At 39.5% G+C, this 23,020-nt stretch overlaps 1 protein-coding gene across 8 annotated transcripts in view; it reads left to right on the forward strand.

The window, feature by feature from the left end:
- The first annotated feature begins 8,666 nt into the window (after positions 1 to 8,666).
- PHC3 (polyhomeotic homolog 3) overlaps positions 8,667 to 23,020 on the forward strand; it is a 91,741-nt gene continuing 77,387 nt past the window's right edge. For 5 of the 8 annotated variants that reach the window (XR_006193011.1, XR_006193012.1, XM_042903151.1 and 2 more), the window contains exons 1-3: positions 11,715 to 11,880; positions 16,313 to 16,468; positions 17,591 to 17,668. Coding sequence is in view for 6 of the 8 variants with exons in the window: in XM_042903151.1 (XP_042759085.1) it covers positions 11,737 to 11,880; positions 16,313 to 16,468; positions 17,591 to 17,668 (378 nt within the window). In the remaining 2 variants the exon portion in view is untranslated. Of the gene's footprint in view, positions 8,724 to 11,714; positions 11,881 to 16,312; positions 16,469 to 17,590; positions 17,669 to 23,020 lie in introns of those variants that run through there. The other 3 variants (XM_042903148.1, XM_042903150.1, XM_042903149.1) reach the window with 2 other exon arrangements.

Consider the following 23,020-nt stretch of genomic DNA (forward strand, 5'->3'; position numbering starts at 1 on the left):
AAATGTTTTAATTTATTTCTATAAAACTACTTCAAATGAATAACCGAAGCATTTCTCAAAATAATACATCAATATTACACAAATTATTTGAATAAACTATATATATTAAATCATTACAGCAGAAATTATTCTGACATGAATGTATATCATACTATACTCTGCATAAATATATAGCGTATTTAAAATACCACATAGTAATAATGGTTTATAGTCAACCTGAAGAATTTGATCAGGGAATAAACTTTCATAATACCTAAATTGGACATGTATTAATCTTGTTTTTTACTCTGTATATTTTGTGAGGCTTTGACATGTTGGTGGCCTTACTGACAGAGGGGCCTTCCCAGGGCTAGCTCATTCCTAGAGATAGCAAATGACTCCCCTGTGACCATACCTTTCATATGCAAACCAACCCACCCAGACTTTATATCCCTAAACACCTCCTTTATCTAACTCATATACAAGCCACTATTCCCCCTGCTCTAAATTACTCTAGGGCCAGGCATTGGGCAACTAGAGACCACCCCTATAGACAAGAGCCTGCTAAAATTATTCAAATTATCCTATCCCAAATTTGCTCAAACTTTCTTACACTGCCTTGTCCATTCCTTCCTGCAGAAACCACAATGAATGCTCTGGCCCTGCTTTCTCTTTCACTCTTTCTGCCTCCTAATGGACACTGGTACTTCCCCAGTGGCCCCCATAGTGTGGCATGCCCCCCCACCCCACCCCCCAACCCCCACCTGGAAGCTGTAAATAATAAACTCTTCTTTCAAAGGCAGGTGTCCCTGCGTCTGTCACCTTACCATACCTAACTAAAGCAAATCTCAGGTACAAATCAAGACAACTGTGGCATGGTTCCTTAACTAAGAGTAAATAAAGAACTGGGGGTGGGGGGGGGCGGGGAGAAGGCAATGCTCCATTCATCATGTACAGGAAATGAAAGATCAAAGATGAAATACACTTTTTTGGGTGAGTGACCTATGTACTTATTTATTCTTCCAACATTTATTTATTGAGAGTTTACTAAGTGCCTGGCACTGTGTTAGGCACTGAATATACAGTAAGGGACTAAACAGGTTTAGTCCCTGTCCTGTGAGATTCACAGTTTAGAGAGAAAAGATAGGCAAGAAAACAAGTGAACAAACACATAATTACAAGGTGTGCTATGCTTACAAAGCCACCCAGGTGCCCCTGATTTACAGTTTTAAAAGCTTACTTACCATGTAGAGAATAGACTGTAGAGGAATAAGGCTAGAAGTTGAGTGACCTGTCAGGAGCCTATTGCAGTGGTCCAGAAGGTGATGGTGGCCTGGCCTAGGTGGATAATAGTGGAAGTGGTCAGATTTGGGGGTGCCTGGGTCTTTCAGTCAATTGAACATTCGACCCCTGATTGTGGCTCAGGTCATGATCCCAGGGTTGTGGGATTCAGCCCCACGTCGGGCTCTGTGCTGAGTGTGGAGACTGCTTAAGAATCTCTCTCTCACCCTCTGCCCCTCTCCCCTGCTCGCACACTCTCTCTCTAAAAAATAAAAATAAAATGAAAGATTATTAAAAAAAAAGAAGAAGATGAAGACGAAGAAGAAAGAGAAGAAAAAGTAGCAGATTTGGTTAATTTCTTGATGATTTCATGCATGGTGTGGCCAGAGATGAGGTTATGTTTTGAAGGTGGAGCTGGCAGGATTGCCACAGGTCGCAGTTAAGGAGTGGTGGAGCCATTATTCAAATCTAAGTATGTCTGATTCTACAGCCATGCTTCTAACAATTCTAGGCTGTCACAATGCTAAACAACAAAAGCATAAAGGCAGAATGGAAAGTTCATAGTATCTTCCAGTGTTTATTGAGCCACGTATATGTTTGAGGTAAGGCTTTGTGGAACAAGACAAAAACAAAACAAAACAGAAAACCTCTCGACTGGGTGCATAGGAGATCAGGGTTCAAACTCTGCTTTTGCCTGGGATTCTTCATCAGCATGGATCACATGACATCTAATGTCCCTTCTAGCTTTCGTGCTCTGTGTTTCTACTATGCGGCCCCTGGGGAGATAGAGCTATGTTTGGTGCCACCCACAGGTGTACAAGGGAAGATAAAATGGCTTAGCATATGATTAGCATACTAATTACGGCAAGAGCAGATAAGAGGAGCAGGACTAGAGACTGTCTTCAGTTTCAACACTATTTGGTTTCGCAAAAGTACTTGGTTTTAGTAGATTGCTTTCAAGGAAAACAGAAAGCAGGTCTATACATTGTTGTCATTCCAATTTTCAGGATATGCTAGAATTTTACGCCTCATTCATCCAAATATTCAAGTATTTATTCCCTCATCAAGCATTTAAAACCTATTGAGTATTAGGTGTACTCAATAACATTTATTGAGCAAATCTGAGTGAAGTTAAAAAACAAACGAGGACTTTTTTAGACTTTACATCTGGCCTTTTAAGACTTTACAACAATCTTATAAGGTGTCGCTCCTTTCTTTTTCACATAATAAAACTAAAACCTGAAGCAGTCTAATCACTTGTTCAAGCATAAGGTAGTGAGCCCAGTATTCATATCTAGGTCTGCTGGATTTTTCACCTCACCACATAGGATCTTACGAAAGTGATCGCAGTCTAGTTGGGGTATGGGATGGTGTGTGTGCTGTATTAACTACTCTGAAAAGGTGCAGCATGGAGTGATCCATGATCTAGAATAGAGGTCAGCAGACTCTCTCTGTAGAGGGCCACCTAGTGAGTGAGGGTCATGATAGGGTCTGTTGCAGCTCCTCAGTCCTGCCCTTGTGGCACAAAAGCAGCCATAGACAACAAAACATAAATGAGCGGGCATGGCTGTGTTCCAATAAGACTCTGCTTCATGGATAATGAAATTTAAATTTCACATAATTTTCACTTGTCACCAAATATCATTCTTCTTTTGATCTCCCCCACCCCAATCATTAGAAACATAAAAACAAATTCTTAGCTTGAGAGCTGTAGGAAAAATAAGTGGCAGGCCGGATTTGGCCCATGGACTGGCGTTGGCCAGTTTGGGGTGCTATAACAAATACCACAGACTGGGTGGCTCAAACAGTGAACAATTATTTCTCACAGTTCCAGAGGCTGTGAAGTGCTGGCAGTTGTGGTGTCTGGTGAGAGGCTTATTCCTGCTTTGCAGACAGCCATCTTATTGCTGTATCCTCACAGGGCAATGAGAGAGATCATCTCTCTCTCCTGTCTCTTCTTATGAGGGCATTAATTCCATTTATGAAGGCTCCACCCTGATGATCTATTTACCTCCCAAAGGCTCTTAAATACCATTATGGTGGGAATTCAGGCTTCAATATACGGAGTCTGGGGGGGACACACTCACCCTGCAGCAGTTTATGAGAGGCGCCCTGGCACGCAGAAGAGTTCTGCGATCACTCTTCTCTGCAGGCCAGACTTACAGTGGGAACTGCTTCAACTGATTGGGAAACTAAACGCAATAGGAGTAATCAGATCCTAGGGTGGCAGGGGCCAAGTGGCAGCGCTTAAGTACTAAAGGCTAAGTGGGCATGGTTACCATGATGGACAGCAGAGTCAAAGCAGTAATTAGTCTGGCTTGTGCAGACCTATGTCATTGGCTCATCATGGTGTTCCTAGAAATGAAATAGATAGGGAGCTTACTAAATTCTTACTTGAACTGGATCAGTAGAGAAGTCTTTAGTTAAGTAAACAAAAGTCTAACCTGTATCATAAAAAGAGAGTCACAGCCCCTCAATCAAATTCTCAGACTCCAGCCAGTTTACAGAACCCAGAAACCCTTAAATGAAAGGGAGGCCACTGGGACACTACCAAAAATTTATAGTTAATCTTTCTCTAGCCTCTACCAAAGAGACCTACAACCTTTACTAGGGTAACTGTGCATTGGGGAAAAGGAAATAATCAGACCCTTTGGGATCTACTGGACAATGGCTATGAAGTGACATTGATTCCGGGAGACCCAAATGTCACTATGGCCCATTAGTCAGAAGAGGGACTTATAGAGGTTAGGTGATTGGTGGAGTTGGATCTCAGGTCTATCTCACAGTGGGCCCAGTTGGTCCCCAACTCCATCCTGTGGTTATTTCTTCAGTTCTGGAATGCATACTTGGAATAGATATACTTAGCAGATAGCAGAATCCTTGCATTGTTTCCCTGACCTATGAAATGAGGGCTAATATGGTGGAAAAGGCCAAGTGGGAGCCCCTGGAACCACTTCTGCCCAGAAAAATTGTAAGCCCATTCCTGGAGGGACTGCAGAGATTACTGCTACCACACACCTATTCAACAATCCTGTTTGGCCTGTGCAGAAGACAAATGGATCCTGGAAAATGACAGTGGACAATCATGAGCTTAAACCAGGTGATGACTCCAATTGCAGCTATTGTACCAGATGTGGTTTCCTTGCTTGAACGAATTAACACATCCCCTGGTACCTAGCGTACAGCTGCTGATCTGGCAAATGCTTTTTTTCTTGATACCTGTTAGTAAAAACCACCAGAAGCAGCTCACTGTCAGATGGCAAGGCCACCAATTTGCCTTCACTGTCCTACCTTGGGGTATATCGGCTCTTCAGCCCTATGTCATAATGTGGTTCACAAAGATCTTAATCATTTTTCCCTCCCACAAGGTATCACACTGGTCCCTTATACTGATGACATATATTGATTGGACCTAGTAAGCAAGCAGTAGCAACTACTCTAGACTTATTAGTAAGGCATTTGCATGTCACAAGGTGGGAAATAAAATCCAAAAAGACCTTAGGGGCTTCCACCTCAGTGAAATTTCTAGGGGTCCAGGAATATGGACTCAACATATATTCTCATTTGGGTGTTTTATTCCATGCTATTTACTGAGTGACCTAAAAAGCTGCTAATTTTGAATGAGGCTCCGGACGAGAGAAGACTCTGTGACAGGCCCAGGCTTATGTGCAAGCTGCATTGCCACTTGGCCAGATGATCCAACATCCAATGGGGCTTGGAGTATATGTTGCAGACAGGGATGCTGTTTGGAGCCTTCGATAGGCCCTTACAGGTGCATCATAGTGCATGCAAGCTCTTAGAATTTTGGAAAAAAGTCCCACCGTCCTCTGCAGATAATTTGTTTTGAGAACCAGATCTTGGATTGCTACTGGGCCTGAATAGAGACTAAATGGGTCACCCAGTTACCATGAGACCTGAGCTATTCATCATAAACTGAGTGTCATCTGACTTACCAAACCAAGTTGGTTGTGCATAGCAGCATTGCACCATGAAATGGAAAGGGCCCAGCAGACCCTGAAGGCACAAGTGGTTTACATGAAGAAGTGGCCCATATGCTTGTGGTTCCCAATCCTGCTACAATGGAAGGATACAGCAAGGAGGCAGCTGTCTGCAAACTAGGAAGAGGGCTCTCACTAGACACTGAACCTACTTGCACCTTGATCTTGGACTTCCCAGCCAGCTTCCAGAACTGTGTGAAAGAAATGTTTGTTGTTTATGCTACCCAGTCAACGGTATTTGTTATAGTGGCCCAAACTGATTAAGGCAGAAATAGTAGTTTGCCAATCCCTGACCTAGAGTCCAGACTGGCACTGTCCAATAGAACTTTCTGTAATGATGGAAATGTTCTATATCTGCACTGCACAATGTAGTTGCCACTAGCTACATGTGGCTATTGAGCACTTGAAGTGTGACTAATGCAACTAAGGAACTGAAATTTTCATCTTGCCTTCTTTTCAATTCCTGTAGCCCTTATCATTTATTTCTCTTAGGATTCATATAGTTTCTAAATTAGTTGCCCTGTCTCCATTTTCATTCTCCTCCAATCTACCCTTCACAAAGCTAGAGGGGTTTTTCTAAAACCAAATAGGATCCTAACACTTCTCCAAGGTTATGGTTCCTGGAAACTTTAGAAAGAAGTTCAACTCACTAGCATGCCATATACATCCTTTCCTTAGGAAATCACACCCCAAAAACCAAGAGCACACTTCACACACTGTCCGTTAGCCAATTTGACAATAAATTCTATTTAAAAAATAATAAAATAAAAAGTAAATTAAAAAAAGGAAATCACAAAGAAGGAAAATACCTTCCTCTGATCAGGTAAGTGATGATAAATTTCTTTCTTTTTTAATGTTTATTTATTATTGACAGAGGGAGACAGAGCATGAGCATGGGCAGGGCGGAGAGACAGGGAGACACAGAATCCGAAGCAGGCTCCAGGCTCCCAGCTGTCAGCACAGAGCCTGATGCGGGGCTCGAACCCACGAACCGAGAGATCATGACCTGAGTCGAAGTCGGACACTTAACCGACTGAGCCACCCAGGCACCGCTATGATGATAAATGTCTTAAGAGTAGTCCCTCATCATACTTTGTCTCTTCTAACATTTCACACAGTGGCTTTCTAAATGCTGCCATGAAAAAAAAACCTTGGCTTTGGAGATGAAAATTAGAATCCTGCTTCTGGTACATTCAAGCAGAGACACTATGGATTCTTAATCGCCTTGAGCCTTACTCTACCTCTGTGCTAAATGGGAATGATGTTAATTATATCCAGGGTTTTGGTGCAGATTAAATGAGTCTGCACTTAGTAAAAAGGCTGTATACATGGTTGCTGTTGTTCTAATAACTATCAACTTTAGAAATGTTTCTCAATGGGGTGCCTAGGTGGCTCAGTCAGTTGAGCATCCGACTTCAGCTCAGGTCATGATCTCTCGGTTCATGGGTTCGAGCCCTGCATCAGGCTGTGTGCTGACAGCTCAGAGCCTGGAGCCTGCTTCGGATTCTCTGTCTGTCTCTCTCTGTCTCTACCCCGCTCATACTCTGCACATCTCTCTCTCTCTCTCTCTCTCTCTCTCTCTCTCTCTCTCAAAATCTCAAAAATAAATAAATATTAAAAAATTAAAAAAAGAAAAAGAAATGTTTCTCAAAAAGCAATACTGGTCTGACTTTACCTAAAATACTTTACCTAACATGTTTATCCCAAACACTCCTTTGACATTTTCTGTCTTTAGGTTTAAGACTGTAATTTCTTCACTTTTGTTTCTCTAACCAAAAATTTCAGCAATACCAATGGAAATTTGATTCTTGAGAGTCAAATGACAATGCCATCATATAAGCATGTCAGAAATGAAAGAAAAAGTAGTAATATTTTTAAGTATCCAAAGGGACTTTTCAAAGGGGACTTTTTCAGTGAGTTCTCCTAGGAGTAGTAGGAAAGGCACTGCCCTCAGAGAGGAAAATGAAGTAAAGAAACCACATTTTCAAGGGTGCCTGGCTGGCTCAGTCAGAATAGTGTGCTATTCTTTTTTAAAATATATATATTAAATATAATATCATGCTACTCTTGATCTCAGGATTGTGAGTTTGAGCCCTATCTTGGGTGTGGAGATTACTTAGGAACAAAATCTTTTTTTTTTTAAAGTTTATTTATTTGGAGTGAGAGAGAGAGAGAGAGAATGCATGCATGGGCTGGGAAGGGGCAGAGAGAGAGAGAGAGACGATCCCAAGCAGGCTCTGAGCTGGGCCTGATGCGGGGTTTGACACTATAACCGTGAGATCATGACCTGAGCTGAAGTCAAGAGTGAGACACTTAACCAACTGAGCCACCCAGGTGCCCCAAGAATAAAATCTTTAGGAAAAAAACCAAAAAAACTATGTTTTCAGAGGAGGGAAAAGAAGTAAACTGACAATTTAGTTTACACTGGAAATGTTCTTTTTCCTTCCCTAGGGAAAGCCTGAAAGCACAAGATTTCTAAGATTAAGTATACTTTTCATTAGACCACAATACACTTTATGATAGATTTATATCAATACTTCATTTTTCAGGTCTTGAAATTAGGTCTAGAAATACCAAAGGACATTCATCAGTACACTTTTTTTTCTGTTAAGGGCAGTAAAGATTGATTATTTCATGAACTTAAGGTTTCCAAAACACTTAATGGATGTTTCAGAATACTTATTACATTGAACGGATATCTCTACAAAAACACCCCACTCTTGATATTAAAATTTCTTGGAAGACACAGATTTTTAAAAGTCATCTTTATTTATTTGTCTCAGTCTGCCTCAGTGTAGTTAGCATATACACTGTACAGCAAACCATATTGGCAAACCGGTGGCCATTCCTGCTTATTCTTTCCAGTGCTCAAGTTTGCAATCCCTACTAAATGCTCAGTAAATTCATGCGGAAGACGTGAATAACATTCATAGGGTAATTATGGTGATTCCTTAATCTCACAGGGTCTGGAACACAATTTTTGAGGCTGAGAGAGGAACTGCTTGTTTGTACCCCCAACTTCAATAAGCCCTAGGTAACAAGCCCGGTAGCCACCAAAGCATTTCCTTTCCCACTGAAACTTCATCCAATCTCGGTTGTATTTTCTTTCACTTCACTTATGGCAGTTTGCATAGGCTTTGGTATATTTTAGATGTTCTTAAAAATTTTAAGTTAACTGTCCAAGCAGAACTTTTTAGATCTTGGTTACAGACCCCTCCGTAAGAAGATGACCATCGGCAAGAGAAAGGGAGGGATTGGAGGGGAGATAGTGGCAGCTAAATTGGAGAAACCTGGTCATTTCCCCGAGCGAACAAGGCCTCAGGTGGGAGGGGGGATTGGAAAACGAGAACGCCACGTGACCTTGGGGGGCCCCCGGGCTGAGTCGACCCCGCCCCTCCGCTCGCCGCCGGGGGGCGCATGCGCAGCCCGTGTTAGTGATGGAGGAGAGAAGATGGCGGAAGCGGAGTGAGTGACTTGCTGGTGACTGATGTCGTAACCGGGGGCGAGTGGGGCAGCGACATGTCCCCTGAGGGGAAAGCTCAAGGCTCTTTGGAGGGCAGTGCAGGGAAAGGGAGACCCAGGAGTTCCTTATCTTGCTTGGAGGAGCCCGCTTGGCCCATATAGGGGGGCGGAGGCCAACTGTAAGGGTCTAGTTACCTCCAGGCGGGAGCGCCCCTTCCGCCGTGTGATCCCGAATCGGCAGGGCCCTGCTGGCAGAGTCACCCCAGGGACCCCGACCGCTGGGGTCTTCCGGGAGGTGGGCCCCAGCGGGCCCCTCAAGCGCTGTCATCCCTGCAAGTGGGCCCCGCGGGCAGCCTCGTCACGGATGCCCGCTCCAGGGGCCCGCGGAGGCTGGGTAGGGTTGGGCGGGCACTGCCGGGCCTCCTTAGCGCTCCCCCCCTTCCCGCCCCGGCGTCACCCCACTCCTCCTCGGAGGGAGAACCTGAGACGAGGCTGCTCACCGCCCTCCCCCAGGAGGCGTGGAGAAGGTGTCCTAGCGCGGGCCTTATCGCGGCGGGGGCTCCTGCGGGTCTGGCCAGGCTGAAACACCCCGGAAAGAAAGACCTTATTTCCCCTGGGTCTCTGGCTGCAGTGTTGACGCCTGCCTTAGAGAGCCATGTTCTTGTGTGGTGGTGTGGTGTGATGATGTTCTTAGTTAGCTACTCAAACTTCGTGTTTCCTGGGTAGGCCTCTTGTGCACCACGACTGCCAGCTGTATTTTGCAGACAGTACTACGCACAGACGGTGGAGTTAGTAAAATTGTTTTTTTGTGCCAGGTCTCCAAATGTGATACAATGGTTTGGTCCTTCCTGCTCACTGATGTTTAGATTTGGGCCTAGAATTTGGATTATCTGCGACCATCTTTGGTTTGTTAGTGAACGAACTTACCATGGGGTTTCAGTTTGAGGACGTGGTTGTGCAGAATAGCTGTCTGAAAGGACCAGAATTTAAGCTGGCTTTTTGCATATCACTGCTACATGGGTAAGAGTTTTGACAGCCAGCAATTTGGCAAAAAGTTTACCTTGTCTACCACTAAATCTGTATGATTTGAACGTATGATTTGATGATTGGAAAGCAGTTTGAAAAAGTATAAAAAAAAAAAACCATAGAGAAGCATAAAGATGTGAGTCATTTACTAATCAAAAAACTGAAGTCAGCTGTTTTCCTCTACTATTTTCCTTTCACTTCCTTTTATTAAATTGAGGTTTTTTGTTTTTTTGTTTTTTTACTTTTAATTCCTTGGACAGCCTATAAATACTATTTGCATAAATGGTGTAAAGAACAAAGAAAATTTGTACGTAAAGGGACACCATATGGGAATAGTGTGTGTATGCACAATTAGTGCCAAATTCCTTTGTCTTTTCATGAAGTAGAAAGTGTTCTTGCTACATTCTTGTCAATGATGCTGATGTGATGTGTGGCAGATTTTGCTTCTCAGAAGAAAAGATTGGATAAGAAAGACAGATAAAATCCGTAGATTCTCAAGTGTGCTTTTCACCATTCTGGTGCATTTCTAAGTTTTACTTTCTAACAATATTGAGGCCCTCAGATTTGACTTAAAATGTTGTTTGAATTTATTCAGTTGTAGATTCAGTGTTAAGTGGGATTTTATACCACAACAATGAAGTGAGTTTGAAGGAATCAGAAAGTCTGGTACAAAAATGTCCTTTACTGTGCATACATGAGGAAAGTAACATAATTACAGTTTTTCAAAATTTGGAGCAGTTCTTTATGAAAGGAGGTTTTTGGAAGGAAGTGAGGAAATTGTCAGCTGCTCTGTTTTCCAGGAGTAATCTGCTTATAAGTATAACCAGAGTTATTAGGTGTAGTGTGGACAGTGTTGTAGACTAGGGGAAAAGCCGCTGTGAGTTAATAAAAACTTACTATTTTTACTTTTAAAAAAATGTTTATTTTTGAGAGAGAGCATGAGTGGGGAGGGAGAAAGAGGATCTGAAGCAGGCTCTGTGCTGACAGCAGAGAGCCCAATGCGGGGTTTGAAATCACGAACCTGAAGCAAAGTCGGACACTTAGCCAATGGAGCCACCCAGGCGCCCCTACTTTTTTTTTTTTTTTTTTTTTTAATGTAAGCTCTGTGCCCAGTGTGGACCTTGAATTCACCACAACCCTGAGATCAAGAGTTGTGTGCTCTACCCATTGAGCCAGCCAGGTGCCCCTTGGAGGCCCACATCAAGTATAGAGATTACTTAAAAAATAAAATCTTTTTTTTTTTTAATGTTTTTATTTATTTTTGAGACAGAGAGAGTCAGAGCATGAGCAAGGGAGGGGCAGAGAGAGAGGGAGACACAGAATCGGAAGCAGGCTCCAGGCTCTGAGCTGTCAGCACAGAGCCCGACGCGGGGCTCGAACTCACGGACTGCGAGATCATGACCTGAGCCGAAGTCGGATGCTTAACTGACTGAGCCACCCAGGCGCCCCCAAAAATAAAATCTTAAATTATTTTTAAAATTAATAAGAGAACATTTTAAAAGCAGAGTGTATATGGTAACCAGAAATAAGCTAATGAACACAAATGCTTAGGCATCCTATTTTAATAGTTAAGAATGACTTTGGTCAAAAGAAAGTAAAGAAATATTTTAAATTCTGATGTTGCTTTAGTATTTATTTTTTAGGTATAGTATTCTTTTATAAACTTGTTTCGGTTTCACTCATCTTTCAATAATGAAAAGATAAACTTTAGGCCAGGATTTATTTAAGTTGCATATCCTGAATTATTTGAACTCAAATTTAGAAGGTATTAACTATCAAATATGCTATATATTTGTGAAGTACTTTTCCTTCCTAAGTGTTTATGGTGACTGTATGCTATCTCTGCTATTATGAGGGTTGTCTTAAAAATTTAGATTGTTGCTGATTATTTCTTTGAAAATATAAATACTCTTTAAAGCCTGTAACACAGTGCTTTTGCCGACACAAACCCTTTGTGTTACCTGACAGATTCAAGGACCACAGTACAGCTATGGATAGTGAAGCAAACCCTGGCACATCTTCTGTGTCGACAACAGCCAGTAGTACCACCACCACAACTATCACCACTTCCTCCTCTCGAATGCAGCAGCCACAGATCTCTGTCTACAGTGGCTCAGACCGACACGCTGTACAGGTATTTCAGTTATAATGACGGGTGGGCTAAGACTTAGGATGCCGTTATTTTTCTCTTAAGCCGGGTGAACCTGTTGTTTTACGTCCTCAAATGAGTCACATGATATTTTCTAAATGAGTGCAGTTAGAATAGTTAATATCTGAAACAATCAAAAGTTATTCAATAATCCTTCTATTGAAAGGGCTTACATTTGTCAGCATGTGGCTTATAAAACCATATGTCAAGAAAATTATAATTGGAAGGTCTCTAGGTGGCTGCTACAATGTGGAGACACTCAGCCTACAGCCAAAATATACAGAATGGATCTAGGCTTTTCTAGGTTCTTTTATATTTGAAACCAAAATATAGACTTAGGAAGATCTGTTCAGGTCTGTGGATGTGTTAAGAGGTTTATTTTATTTTTTTTTCTTTTAATATTTTTTAATCTTTATTTTTGAGAGAGAGACAGCATGTGAGCAGGGGAAGAGCAGAGAGAGAGAGGGAGACACAGAATCTGAAGCAGGCTCCAGGCTCTGAGCTGTCAGCACAGAGCCTGACGTGGGGCTCGAACTCACGAATTGTGAGATCATGACCTGAGCCGAAGTCGGACGCTCAACCGACTGAGCCACCCAGGTGCCCCTATTTTATTTCATTTTATTTATTTTTTTGAAGATTTTTTTTTTAATGTTTATTTTTGAGAGACAGAGTGCAAGTGGGGGAGGGGCAGAGAGAGAAGGAGACACAGAATCCGAAGCAGGCTCCAGGATCCGAGCTGTCAGTATAGAGCCTGATGCAGGGCTCGAACCCACGAGCCACGAGATCATGACCTGAGCCAAAGTCAGACGCCCAACCAACTGAGCCACTTAGGTGCCCCTAGAGGTTCATTTTAAACTCAAGTGGCTTAAGAACCTAAGCAGAAGAATCATTTAAAGTTCTTAGGGGCAGAGGAGGGAAGGGAATATTTAGGAAAAGTTTTAGTCTCTTCACTTGGTTGCAAAATTAAGTTTACTTGGTTAGAGGCAATATGGTATTTCATAAAAAGGGCATGGGCATTGTAGTCTGATATGCTCTTTGTTTGAATTCCATTTTCTTAATCCTTAGTAGCTATGTGTCTTGGCTGAGAGGCATGATCTCTTTGACCATCAGGAAATTGTAAAATGAGGATGAGACCACCTAGTTCCTCAGTTACTTTGATCATTAAAGGAAGCATTAAAACGGTGTGGGGCACATTATATATTCCCAATCAATAACAGTAGCTAATATTTATTGAATAATTGCTATGTGGCAAGCATTTGATGAATGCTTTACGTGGATTATCTTTTTTTTAAAGTTTATGTATTTTTGAGAGAGAGCATTAGCAGGGGAGGGGCAGAGAGAGAGAAAAGATGGAGAACTCTAAGCAGGGTCCCTGCTGACAGTGCAGAGTCTGGTATGGGGCTCAAACCCATGAGATCATGACCTGAGCTAAAAATCAAGAGTCGGACATTCAACTGACTGAGCCACCTAGGGATCCCTCTTTTTTTTTATTTTTTTATTTTTAAAGTTTATTTATTTATTTTGAGAGAGAGAGAGTGCATGCACGAGCAGGGGAGGGGGCAGAGACAGGGAGAGAGAGAAAGAATCCCAAGCAGGCTCTGAACTGCCAGTGCAAAGCCTGGAAGCAGGGCTTGAACTCATAAACTATGAGATCATGACCTTATCCAAAGTCAAGAGTCAAAGGATGTTAACCTACTGAGCCACTCAGGCATTCCTGGATTATCTCTTTCCAACGTTTTTTTTTTTTTTTTTTTTTTTTTTTTTTTTTTTATTTATTTTTGGGACAGAGAGAGACAGAGCATGAACGGGGGAGGGGCAGAGAGAGAGGGAGACACAGAATCGGAAACAGGCTCCAGGCTCCGAGCCATCAGCCCAGAGCCTGACGCGGGGCTCGAACTCACGGACCGCGAGATCGTGACCTGGCTGAAGTCGGACGCTCAACCGACTGCGCCACCCAGGCGCCCCCCTGGATTATCTCTTTTAATCCTCACCACACCTCTGTAAAGTGGATGCTGTTATCTCCCATTTTACGGATGGGAAAACGGATGTTTTAAATAGATTAACTTTTCCTAAATTCACATAGCTAGTAGATTGTCTGGTTTTAGAGTTGTGCCTTTAATCACTCTGTGAGTTTTTATGTTTCATTCTACTCTGAAAATAACTTAACCTGGTTGCGATATAGTCCTCTCTCCACTCCATTTTTCTAGATTGGATATCCCAGCATAATGGCTTTTAACTGTTGTGTTGTTTAGAATTCTGAAGTTACCATGGGGTAGAATCAGAGTTGTTGAAGATTGAGTCAGTCCAGCAAAAGTTCAAACTGGAATGAGGAATGTGTTTTTAATGTTTTTTACCTTCTTTGCGGCAAGGGATCTAGGAGAGAGTATCTAGATGTTTGAGCATGTAGTTGATGTGGTATTTTAATATGACATTTTGATCTCTAGTTTTTATCTAAGCTGAATGTGTTAATAAAAAATAAGATGTTACTGGAGAAGGATAGGTATAGGTATCTCTCACAAATAGCACTTATACTAGTTCTTATGAGGTGATAGAATTGCTTACTCTAAAGTACAGTCAAATCAATATTCATTGAATTACCTAAGTAGTTCTTTAATACTGTCCAGCATTCTTTTCCAGTCCCATGAGTTCTCTTTACCCTTTTTGTTTCTTTAAAGATTAAAATAAGAACAATGTGTTGTACCTTTAACTTGCCTTTTAGGAGTCTCTCTTCCATCAGTGTGTCATTGAACGATAATGAAAGACTGTGTTGGCAATAGAAGAAATGGCTACACTGACAAAAATGTGTCAAATAGATTATATTTATCTTTTATTTTAGCTTGACTTTAGTTTTGTTATGGAATTCGAAGAACATATATAGATTTACCTGACCCAAAAGGTGTACTGCTGTAATTCTGAATTGCTTAATGCTGGTCTGTCATCTCCTGAGAGGTCAAAAGCGTACATTGATATTGTGACAGGAGTCTGTAGCAGATACAGCCAATCTGTAGTTGGAGAGATGAGATATGAATACATGAAAGTAAACAAGGAAATATGTTTCTTGGAATTTGGATAAAGAGATTCATTGCTCTGTGGTTCATGGTGTCCTGACTCAGACCTCAAGCTGTAGGATTATGGCTCAATTACTCTGTTAGTTCTGAACACTGTGGTTTGATCCTGAGAGTAGGGTTTTGTGCTGTTTCAGATCACTGTGGGGCATGGTGTGACTTTGGAATGTGGTTGCAGAGGAGAGGTCTAGTCTGACTTATGAGTTTGGACAGATCAAGGATTTTTTTCTCTTTTTTTAGAATACTTTTCTACATGTATCTATTTGTGAAGTTTCAGGCTCAGATTTTATATTTTACTAATATTCACAGTAATTAACAGTTTTTCAGGAATTTTTTTAAGTTAGAATAGTTTTTTTTATGTTGAAAGGAATCTGACATTTAAAAACATTAAAAAAACTAATAATTTAAAACAGGAAGTAGCTTTATAGTTTTACATGATTATTTATATAATACCTGCTTGTAGATTTTTTCCAGATATTTACGGAAAGTACAAATGAGAAGGTAAAAATCTCCTCAAATCTAGCTGTCTATTGGTAGTCTTTTAATGTTTTCCTGAATAGTCTTTCAAATATTTTAATATAAAATGGTATCTTACTCTATACACTATTTAATAATCTGCTTTTTTCACCAAATGATATATTTGGGAATTTTTTTTTTGTTGCTAAAAGTAGATATGTCTGTGCTGTACAATACAGGTGTATTGTGTTCCTAGGTGCTTGTGGCTATTTATATTAAAATTTAGTAAAATTAAAAACTCATTTTCTTAGTTGCATTAGCTGCATTCGTAAGTGCTCAGGAGACACATGTGGCTAGTGGCTGCTATATTGAGCAGCATTGATCTATGTTATTATTTGTAATGGCTGTAAATGCATATTTCTCTCTATACCCAAGCCCGGAATGCTACCCAGTTTTCTCTAAAACAGTACGCCAGTTTACATCCTTACTGACACTGTGAGAGTTATCTGTTTCCCCATTTAGTGGTAATATTCTTTTAAGTCAGTTATTCAGTTCTTGCTTTGGCAGCGCATACACTAAAATAAGTCAGTTATTCATCTGAAAGTTGGAAAATAGTATCTTGTTTTAATTTGTAAATTTTGACTACTAATGAGAGTGAAGATTTTTTCAGGTGCTTATTTGGCTCTTTTTTCTTTTGTGAATTGCTTCTTTTGGGTGGCTTTGATTTGTACAGATTAGCGAATCTTAGTCATATGTAACTAGGAGAGAACTATGTTAATAAACATTACCCTCAATATTAACGTAGTGAAATTTTAAACCACCGCTTGTTTTATACTTCATGGTTCAGCTTACCATTAAGATCATGATTTGACATTGGTTCAATTGACTCGTCACAGGTGATTCAGCAGGCATTGCATCGCCCCCCCAGCTCTGCTGCTCAGTACCTTCAGCAGATGTACGCTGCTCAGCAGCAGCACTTGATGCTACACACCGCAGCCCTCCAGCAGCAGCACTTAAGCAGCTCCCAGCTTCAGAGCCTTGCTGCAGTTCAGGTGAGACTTAACTGAATTCAGACTTTATGAGGTAAAGTTGGCAAAAGTTCACATTTTTTGCAGATAATTACTGAAAATAGATATATTGGGTATTATTTCGGAATTCTCAGATGTCCTGTGATTAGTTTGTCTTAAATTAATAGGCTGCCAGATAGAAGTTAATAAAAAGTGTACGGATATGTTTTATATGTTACTCGGTTGCTAGCTCCGTCCCACTTCTTTTTATCTACATTGCAGAAATACTATGCTAGTGTCATGGTTTTGTGGGTGATAAAATTCTGGGTACAACAGTGAATACTTAGGGTTACAGGAATTGTATTTACATTTCAGTGAAAAAAATTTTAATATAAGTAATTTACATTCATTTAAAAAAATCAAGCAGTATAAAATTGTTTATAAGAGGTAAAGTGGAGGTGTTCATTTTCTAGACCCACTGCTGTTTTTCATTCTTCACAGGTGGCTGCTGTTCAGTATATATTCCTCCAGAAATTTTCTGTATAAAAATATATATACATGCACCTTTCTTGTATCTAGTCATAACTTCCTAGTGATAACGGGATATTTTTATAATTAAATGCTTGCTTTAAAAAAGATTTTCATTCTTATTCTGTTTATTTAAATAAGACTGTATGTGAAGATTTAATCTTAAATATTCTTATGAGAGGAGGATCTCAGTTGATTGAACCTGAAAAAGGTTTATTTCTGTTAGGAACACAGCTCTTGCATCTTCTTCGTAGTATGATTTTAAATAACTTCATATTCATGATACAAGTTAGGAAACTGAAACCCACTGGCACTTGATGTGGCTCCATTTTCTTTTTCATAACGTTGGAGTGGTGATTCCACTTGAAAGAAGACAGAGACTTGTAGAGTGAAACTGACAATGAGTGCAGCTCTTAAAATAAGATTAGCCTTTGGGTCCTTCGTTTTCGTTATTCAGCTTTTTCCTTTTTTTCTTAAGCTGTTGGGCCAAAGCTTAATCTGTGTTGACTGTGAATTGAATTTTGCATTGGTTCATACCTAGATGTTTTAACTTTTATTGTGATTTTTTGGTATCTTGGTGCCAGAAAGTTTTTAACTTCAGATTTTTATAGACATATTATAAAGATCTTATTATTTTAGGCAAGTTTGTCCAGTGGAAGACCATCTACATCCCCCACAGGAAGTGTCACACAACAGTCAAGTATGTCCCAGACATCTGTAAGTGCCCTAAATTTTTTCCTGGATTTAAAAATGTTAATTACTGCTTTCCAAAAGTGAACTTAATATTTACAAAGTTGCTGTTGTATATTTGTTGATTGATACTTAAGTGATAAGTGCGTAGAAATAGAAATGATAAGTTTCAAGAATTCAGAGCTAATGTTAAGCTTCTGAAAACCTGAGTTTTTTTTTTTAATAAATTTTTTTTTAATGTTTGTTTATTTTTGAGAGAGAATGAGCAGGGGAGGAGCAGAGAGAGAGAGAGGGACACACAGAATCCAAAGCAAGCCCCAGGCTCCTAGCTGTCAGCACAGAGCCTGACACAGGGGTCGAACTCACAAACTGCGAGATCATGACCAGAGCTGAAGTAGGACACTTAATTGACAGAGCCACCCAGGCGCCGTGAAAATCTGAGTCTTAAAAAAAAAATGTTTTTGTATTATTTCTTATATATGTTTTCCTGCTGATTTTTCTCAGATTTTATGTGATTCAGAATTATGGCAGTTTTCAGTATGTATTGAAAGCCTGAAATGTACAATGCAGGAGTATTAGGCCATGTATTCCCTGCAATATACTAAAGAATGTCAACCCTTGGTAGACATCTAAATGTTTCTAGCTTTTTTTGGACACTTCACATTTTAGAAATTAATACTTTTCAGCTTATGCTTACTTGACTTATCTTGGCCAATTTACAAGTATCCATTCAAGATAACGTAACTTTAAAAAAAATTTTTTTTTGAAGTTTATTTTTATTTTGAGAGAGCGAGAGAGCGCAAGCAGGGGAGAGGGCAGAGAGAGTGGAAGAGAGAGAATCCCAAGCAGGCATGCACTGTCAGCACAGAACCTGATGCGGGACTCAATCTCACGAACTGTGAGATCATGACCTGAGCCAAAATCAAGAGTTGGACGCTTAAATGACTGAGCCACCCAGCACCCTAAGATAACGTAATTTATTTTGAGAAAGGAGTAAATCTGATTTGCTATATTGCACATATATAGAAATTGTGCAGTTTCCCAGTTAAAAGAAATTTATAGGCATGTAATATTTTTTTATCTTGATAGAATTTCACATTGTAAGCATATTGAAAATTTCTATATACTTTTTACTCAGATTCACCATTGTTAGCATTTGGTTCATTGCTTTATCATTCATTCTTTCTCTCTACATATATACGTGTAGACAGACATCTTTTTCTGAACCATTTGCAGGTTAGTTGAGACATGTTCCTTTATTCTTAAATACTTCAATATGTATTTCCTATGAACAAAGTTGTTCTTTTACAAAACCACATGAGAATGGTCAGATGCAGGAAATTTAACAGTGTAGTCCATATTCACATTTCGTTAGTTCCAGATTGCTCTGTCTCCTCCACTGTAGACGTTATGGACCAGATAACTTTTTGCTGTGTGTGTAGGGGGGCTATCCTGTGCACTGTTTGGGTCCTTAGCAGCATTCCTAGCTTCTACCCACTAGATACTAGTAGGCCCTCCTCATTGCCACAGTGTGACAACCAAAAATGTCTCTAGGCACTGGCAGTTGTTTCCTGGAAGGCAAAACTGCCCCTGGTTGAGAACCATTGAGTTAACCTAATAATATCCTTTCTAACTAATTTTTCCTGATCCAAGATGATAATACTCTGATACTTTGTAAAATCGACTGCAGTAGAGTTTAGTTGTAGATTGCTAAGGAATTGCAGATAACTTGTACTGTATTTCTTTAGCTAGGGGTATGGTCTTTGCTGACTAAGTACATATATAGGAGCATATGATTATTTTTATGGCTACTGACATTTTTAATTTAAAAATCCTATTTTTGGCATGGAAGTATCCTGGAACATGAATAAAATTAGTTAAATCTCACTTCGTGAGATCAAGCCCTGCATCAGGCTCTGTGCTGGCAGTGCATACCTACTTGGGATTCTCTCTCTCTCTCTCTCTCTCTCTCTCTCTGGCCCCTCCCCTCTTTGTCTCAAAATAAATAAATAAACTTAAAAAAAAAAAAGATGTTACTTATGACTTGTAAACAGACTGAAAAAGAAAAATTTAAGCAATGTAATCTAGCCCTAAGCCTTAATACTATAATTATGGTTATTGATGCCGATGTGTCTTTAATTAATACATTGGTAGTTAAGGCAAGCACTGTAAACATTTGTGAGCTGGTTAAAAAAAATTATGGGCAAATTTTTTTATTCTTTGGAATACTGGAATATCATAAATATCAAAGAGAGATTTTCAAATTATTAAAAGGTATCCTTTTAAACTATTTTTCTCTCATGAATTTATGTATGTGACTTTCACAGAAATTCTGATTCCAGTGATTGTATTTATTTTTTTATGACATTATTAGTGCTGCTTGTCATAAACCAGGCAGGCTTGTATGTATGATAAAATATGCCAGAACCTGTGATTGGTTGGTGGGGGGAAAGAGGTAAGCATGGAGAGCAGATGTCCAGGAAAATAAAAAAAAAATACACTGCATTTGTTTTATTTTATATCCCAGTTGAGCAGTAGCTCAAGTGAGTTGACTAGCTATCCAAATTATGATACCCAAGGTAGCTTAGTAAGTATGGGTCAGTCTCCAAAAGAGGGAAAGAGTGTGGTAGCAGAAATCTCTAGGTAGTGATACTAATGAGCCATGTCAGGTGGCAGTCTAGAAACTTTTCACAGTTTTTGGTTATTTCAAGGTAGGATTCCAGATCAACAGTGAAATCCCACCGGGAAGGGTCCAGCCTCCAGTAGGAGAAAGGGCTAGAAGGTAGGTTGTCAAGTCATCAGCCAGATCCATAGACTTGGATTTAGAGTAGGAGTGGGATCCCAATGGAGAAATAGAATATTATTAAACAACGGAGTCAAAATCCAGTCATTGTGATTTAGGGTTGAAACTGTGGAGAAGGCTGTTGTTAATTGAATATATAGGTAATCAGTGGGTGCCAGCATCCTCTTCTTTCCAAACCTCATTAAAACAGACTAATTCTAGACTTTGATCAGTAGTGAGAGTGGTGATTTTATGATTGTTTGGTTTTAAATGTAGTTGGGACTGAGTGTTCAAGTTGATGCCTTTGTACTTTAACTGAATTGGACTTAGATTTAGTTAAATTTGATTTGCCAAAATGAAATCCAAACCAATTAAAAACTCTGCTGCAAAAAAAAGCAACAAAGTTAAAAACCAACAGAATGATTAAAAATATATTAGTACCTTGTAGATTAACCAGCTGATATTTGTGAAATAACAAGGATTCATTTATAATTGTAAGGTAAACAATGAGAATTCACAAAAGACCTGTATTGGTAATTTTCAAAGAAAAATTTCTGGCTTCTCAATATATGAAAATGTATTTACTGTATTAGTAACAAAGAAGTGTATGTAAAAACAAGGACATCTCTTAAATCAGAAAACAAGGAACAACATTGAGTCAATACCCATTATTGGCAAGGATGTGAGAAAGTAGGTATACTCATACACTATAAGTGGGAATGTATTTGGTACAACCTTTTTGAAAGATTATTTGTCAATGTGTATGAAAATTTCAACTATGCGTTCCCTTTCACTTACTGTTATTTTTAGTGACGTCATTTACTAAAAATGACAGATAATTATGACATAGATAATCATGCAGAAATGACATAATTATACAACTATGCATGGTTTATAATCGTGAAAAATTATAAACAATATAAATAAGTGCCCATTAATTAAAGATTAAACAAATTATAGTTAATTCGTACAGTGGAATACTATAGCTAAAAAATATGTGTGTATACAGAGACTTACATTTTCATTAGGCATTAAGTGAAAAAAGCAAAAAGTTATAGTATGATCTCATTAACTTATATTTAGGTTATTCTGTTTTTCAGTTCTAAAATTTCCATGTGATTCTTATTTGTATCTTCTATTTGCTGAGAGTTTTTCCATTCAAGTGGGCTCACGTTGCTTGTTCAAAACTTTTTTATGATGACTGCTTTAAAATCTGCCAGATAATTTTATCTTTCATCTTGATGTTGGCATCTACTTATTGTCTTTTGTATTCAGCTTAGGTCTTTCTGGTTCTTAGTTTGATGAGTGATTTTTGATTGAAACCTCAATATTTTGAGTATTATGAGTGTATCATATTTAAACTTTGTGTTTTGGCTAGCTTCTGAAAGGGAATGTGTGCCACCTCCTTACTATCGTCTGAGGGTAGAAAGTCCAGGTTACCCATTTGATCTCTATTGACACTCATAATTGCTGAGTGGTGGTGAGAGTCCTGGCTGGAGGGAGCGAGGGGAGTAAGAGTACCTGTTACTGCTCCACTGATACTGCAGGGACAGGGTGGGTTGGTGGTGGTAAGTCTGTTACTGCCTGGCTGGGATGAAAGTCCTGCCTCTCTACCTTGTTTTCTCTGAAGCATATCCATTGGAAGGATTAGGAGAATTGGGGTACCTCATTACATCCTGGTGTAGGTGGAAGTTTTTGCTGGTGTGGGTGGGCCAGAGTGTTTTCTGTGGTGTTTGGCTAGAGTAGAGCAGTTGTCTAAAAGTTTTCCATGTTGTAGATAGCCTCTTTCTTGGTCTTTCGGCTGGAAAGAACAGGCTGCTTTTGGGGCTTTTTTTGTTTGTACCCATTTGTATTTCTGGGTTACTGACTACTTCAGCTTAAAATTTTGGGTTCTATAAGACAAAAAGAAAACCCAGGGACCTCACAACAACATGTTTCAGTGGGTTCTGAGGTCCTTAGCCAGTCTGCTTCTCTCCACCTCTCGGGATCTTCTTATGCTTATTTTATATGTAACATCAAAGGTTTTTAGTTTTATTTAGTGGGAGGGATACTGAAAAGTATCTCTATCTTCCTGGAAACAGAATTCCTGTCATTTAACTTACTTAAAAAAAAAATCTATATATCTGCCTGACTATTCGGGAAGAAAATCTGTGATACACAACAAATTGTTAGTCATTTGTTATCTCTGAGGAAGTAGATTGAAGAGCTTTATTTTAATTTTTATATTGCCTAAATAAAACACAAACGTACTCGTGTTGTTTAAGGGACATACACTACAATTGTATAAAGTAGAAGGGACATCCTGATTCAGTAGTCCCTTTGGCCCTGAAAAAATTTTGTGTCAGGCTTTCCTATTACTGTGTGTTTTTATACATGAATGTAAACAGATAGACTTATGTAGTTAATTTTATTTGTCTGTTTTAATGTAAGTGAAGTGCCATCATTCTCTATATACTTTCTCCTTTATGGGCATTTTCAGCTGGAAAGGATTATGTAGCTGAAAATTGCAATCATAAGTCTCTAAATGACTCAATAGCTGTTTGTATCTCATTCTCTTTTTCTTTGTTGTCTTTTGGTCCTGGGATCTACATTAATCT

The sequence above is a fragment of the Panthera leo genome, chromosome C2 (assembly GCF_018350215.1).
Source record: "Panthera leo isolate Ple1 chromosome C2, P.leo_Ple1_pat1.1, whole genome shotgun sequence".
Classification (NCBI taxonomy): Eukaryota; Metazoa; Chordata; class Mammalia; order Carnivora; family Felidae; genus Panthera; species Panthera leo.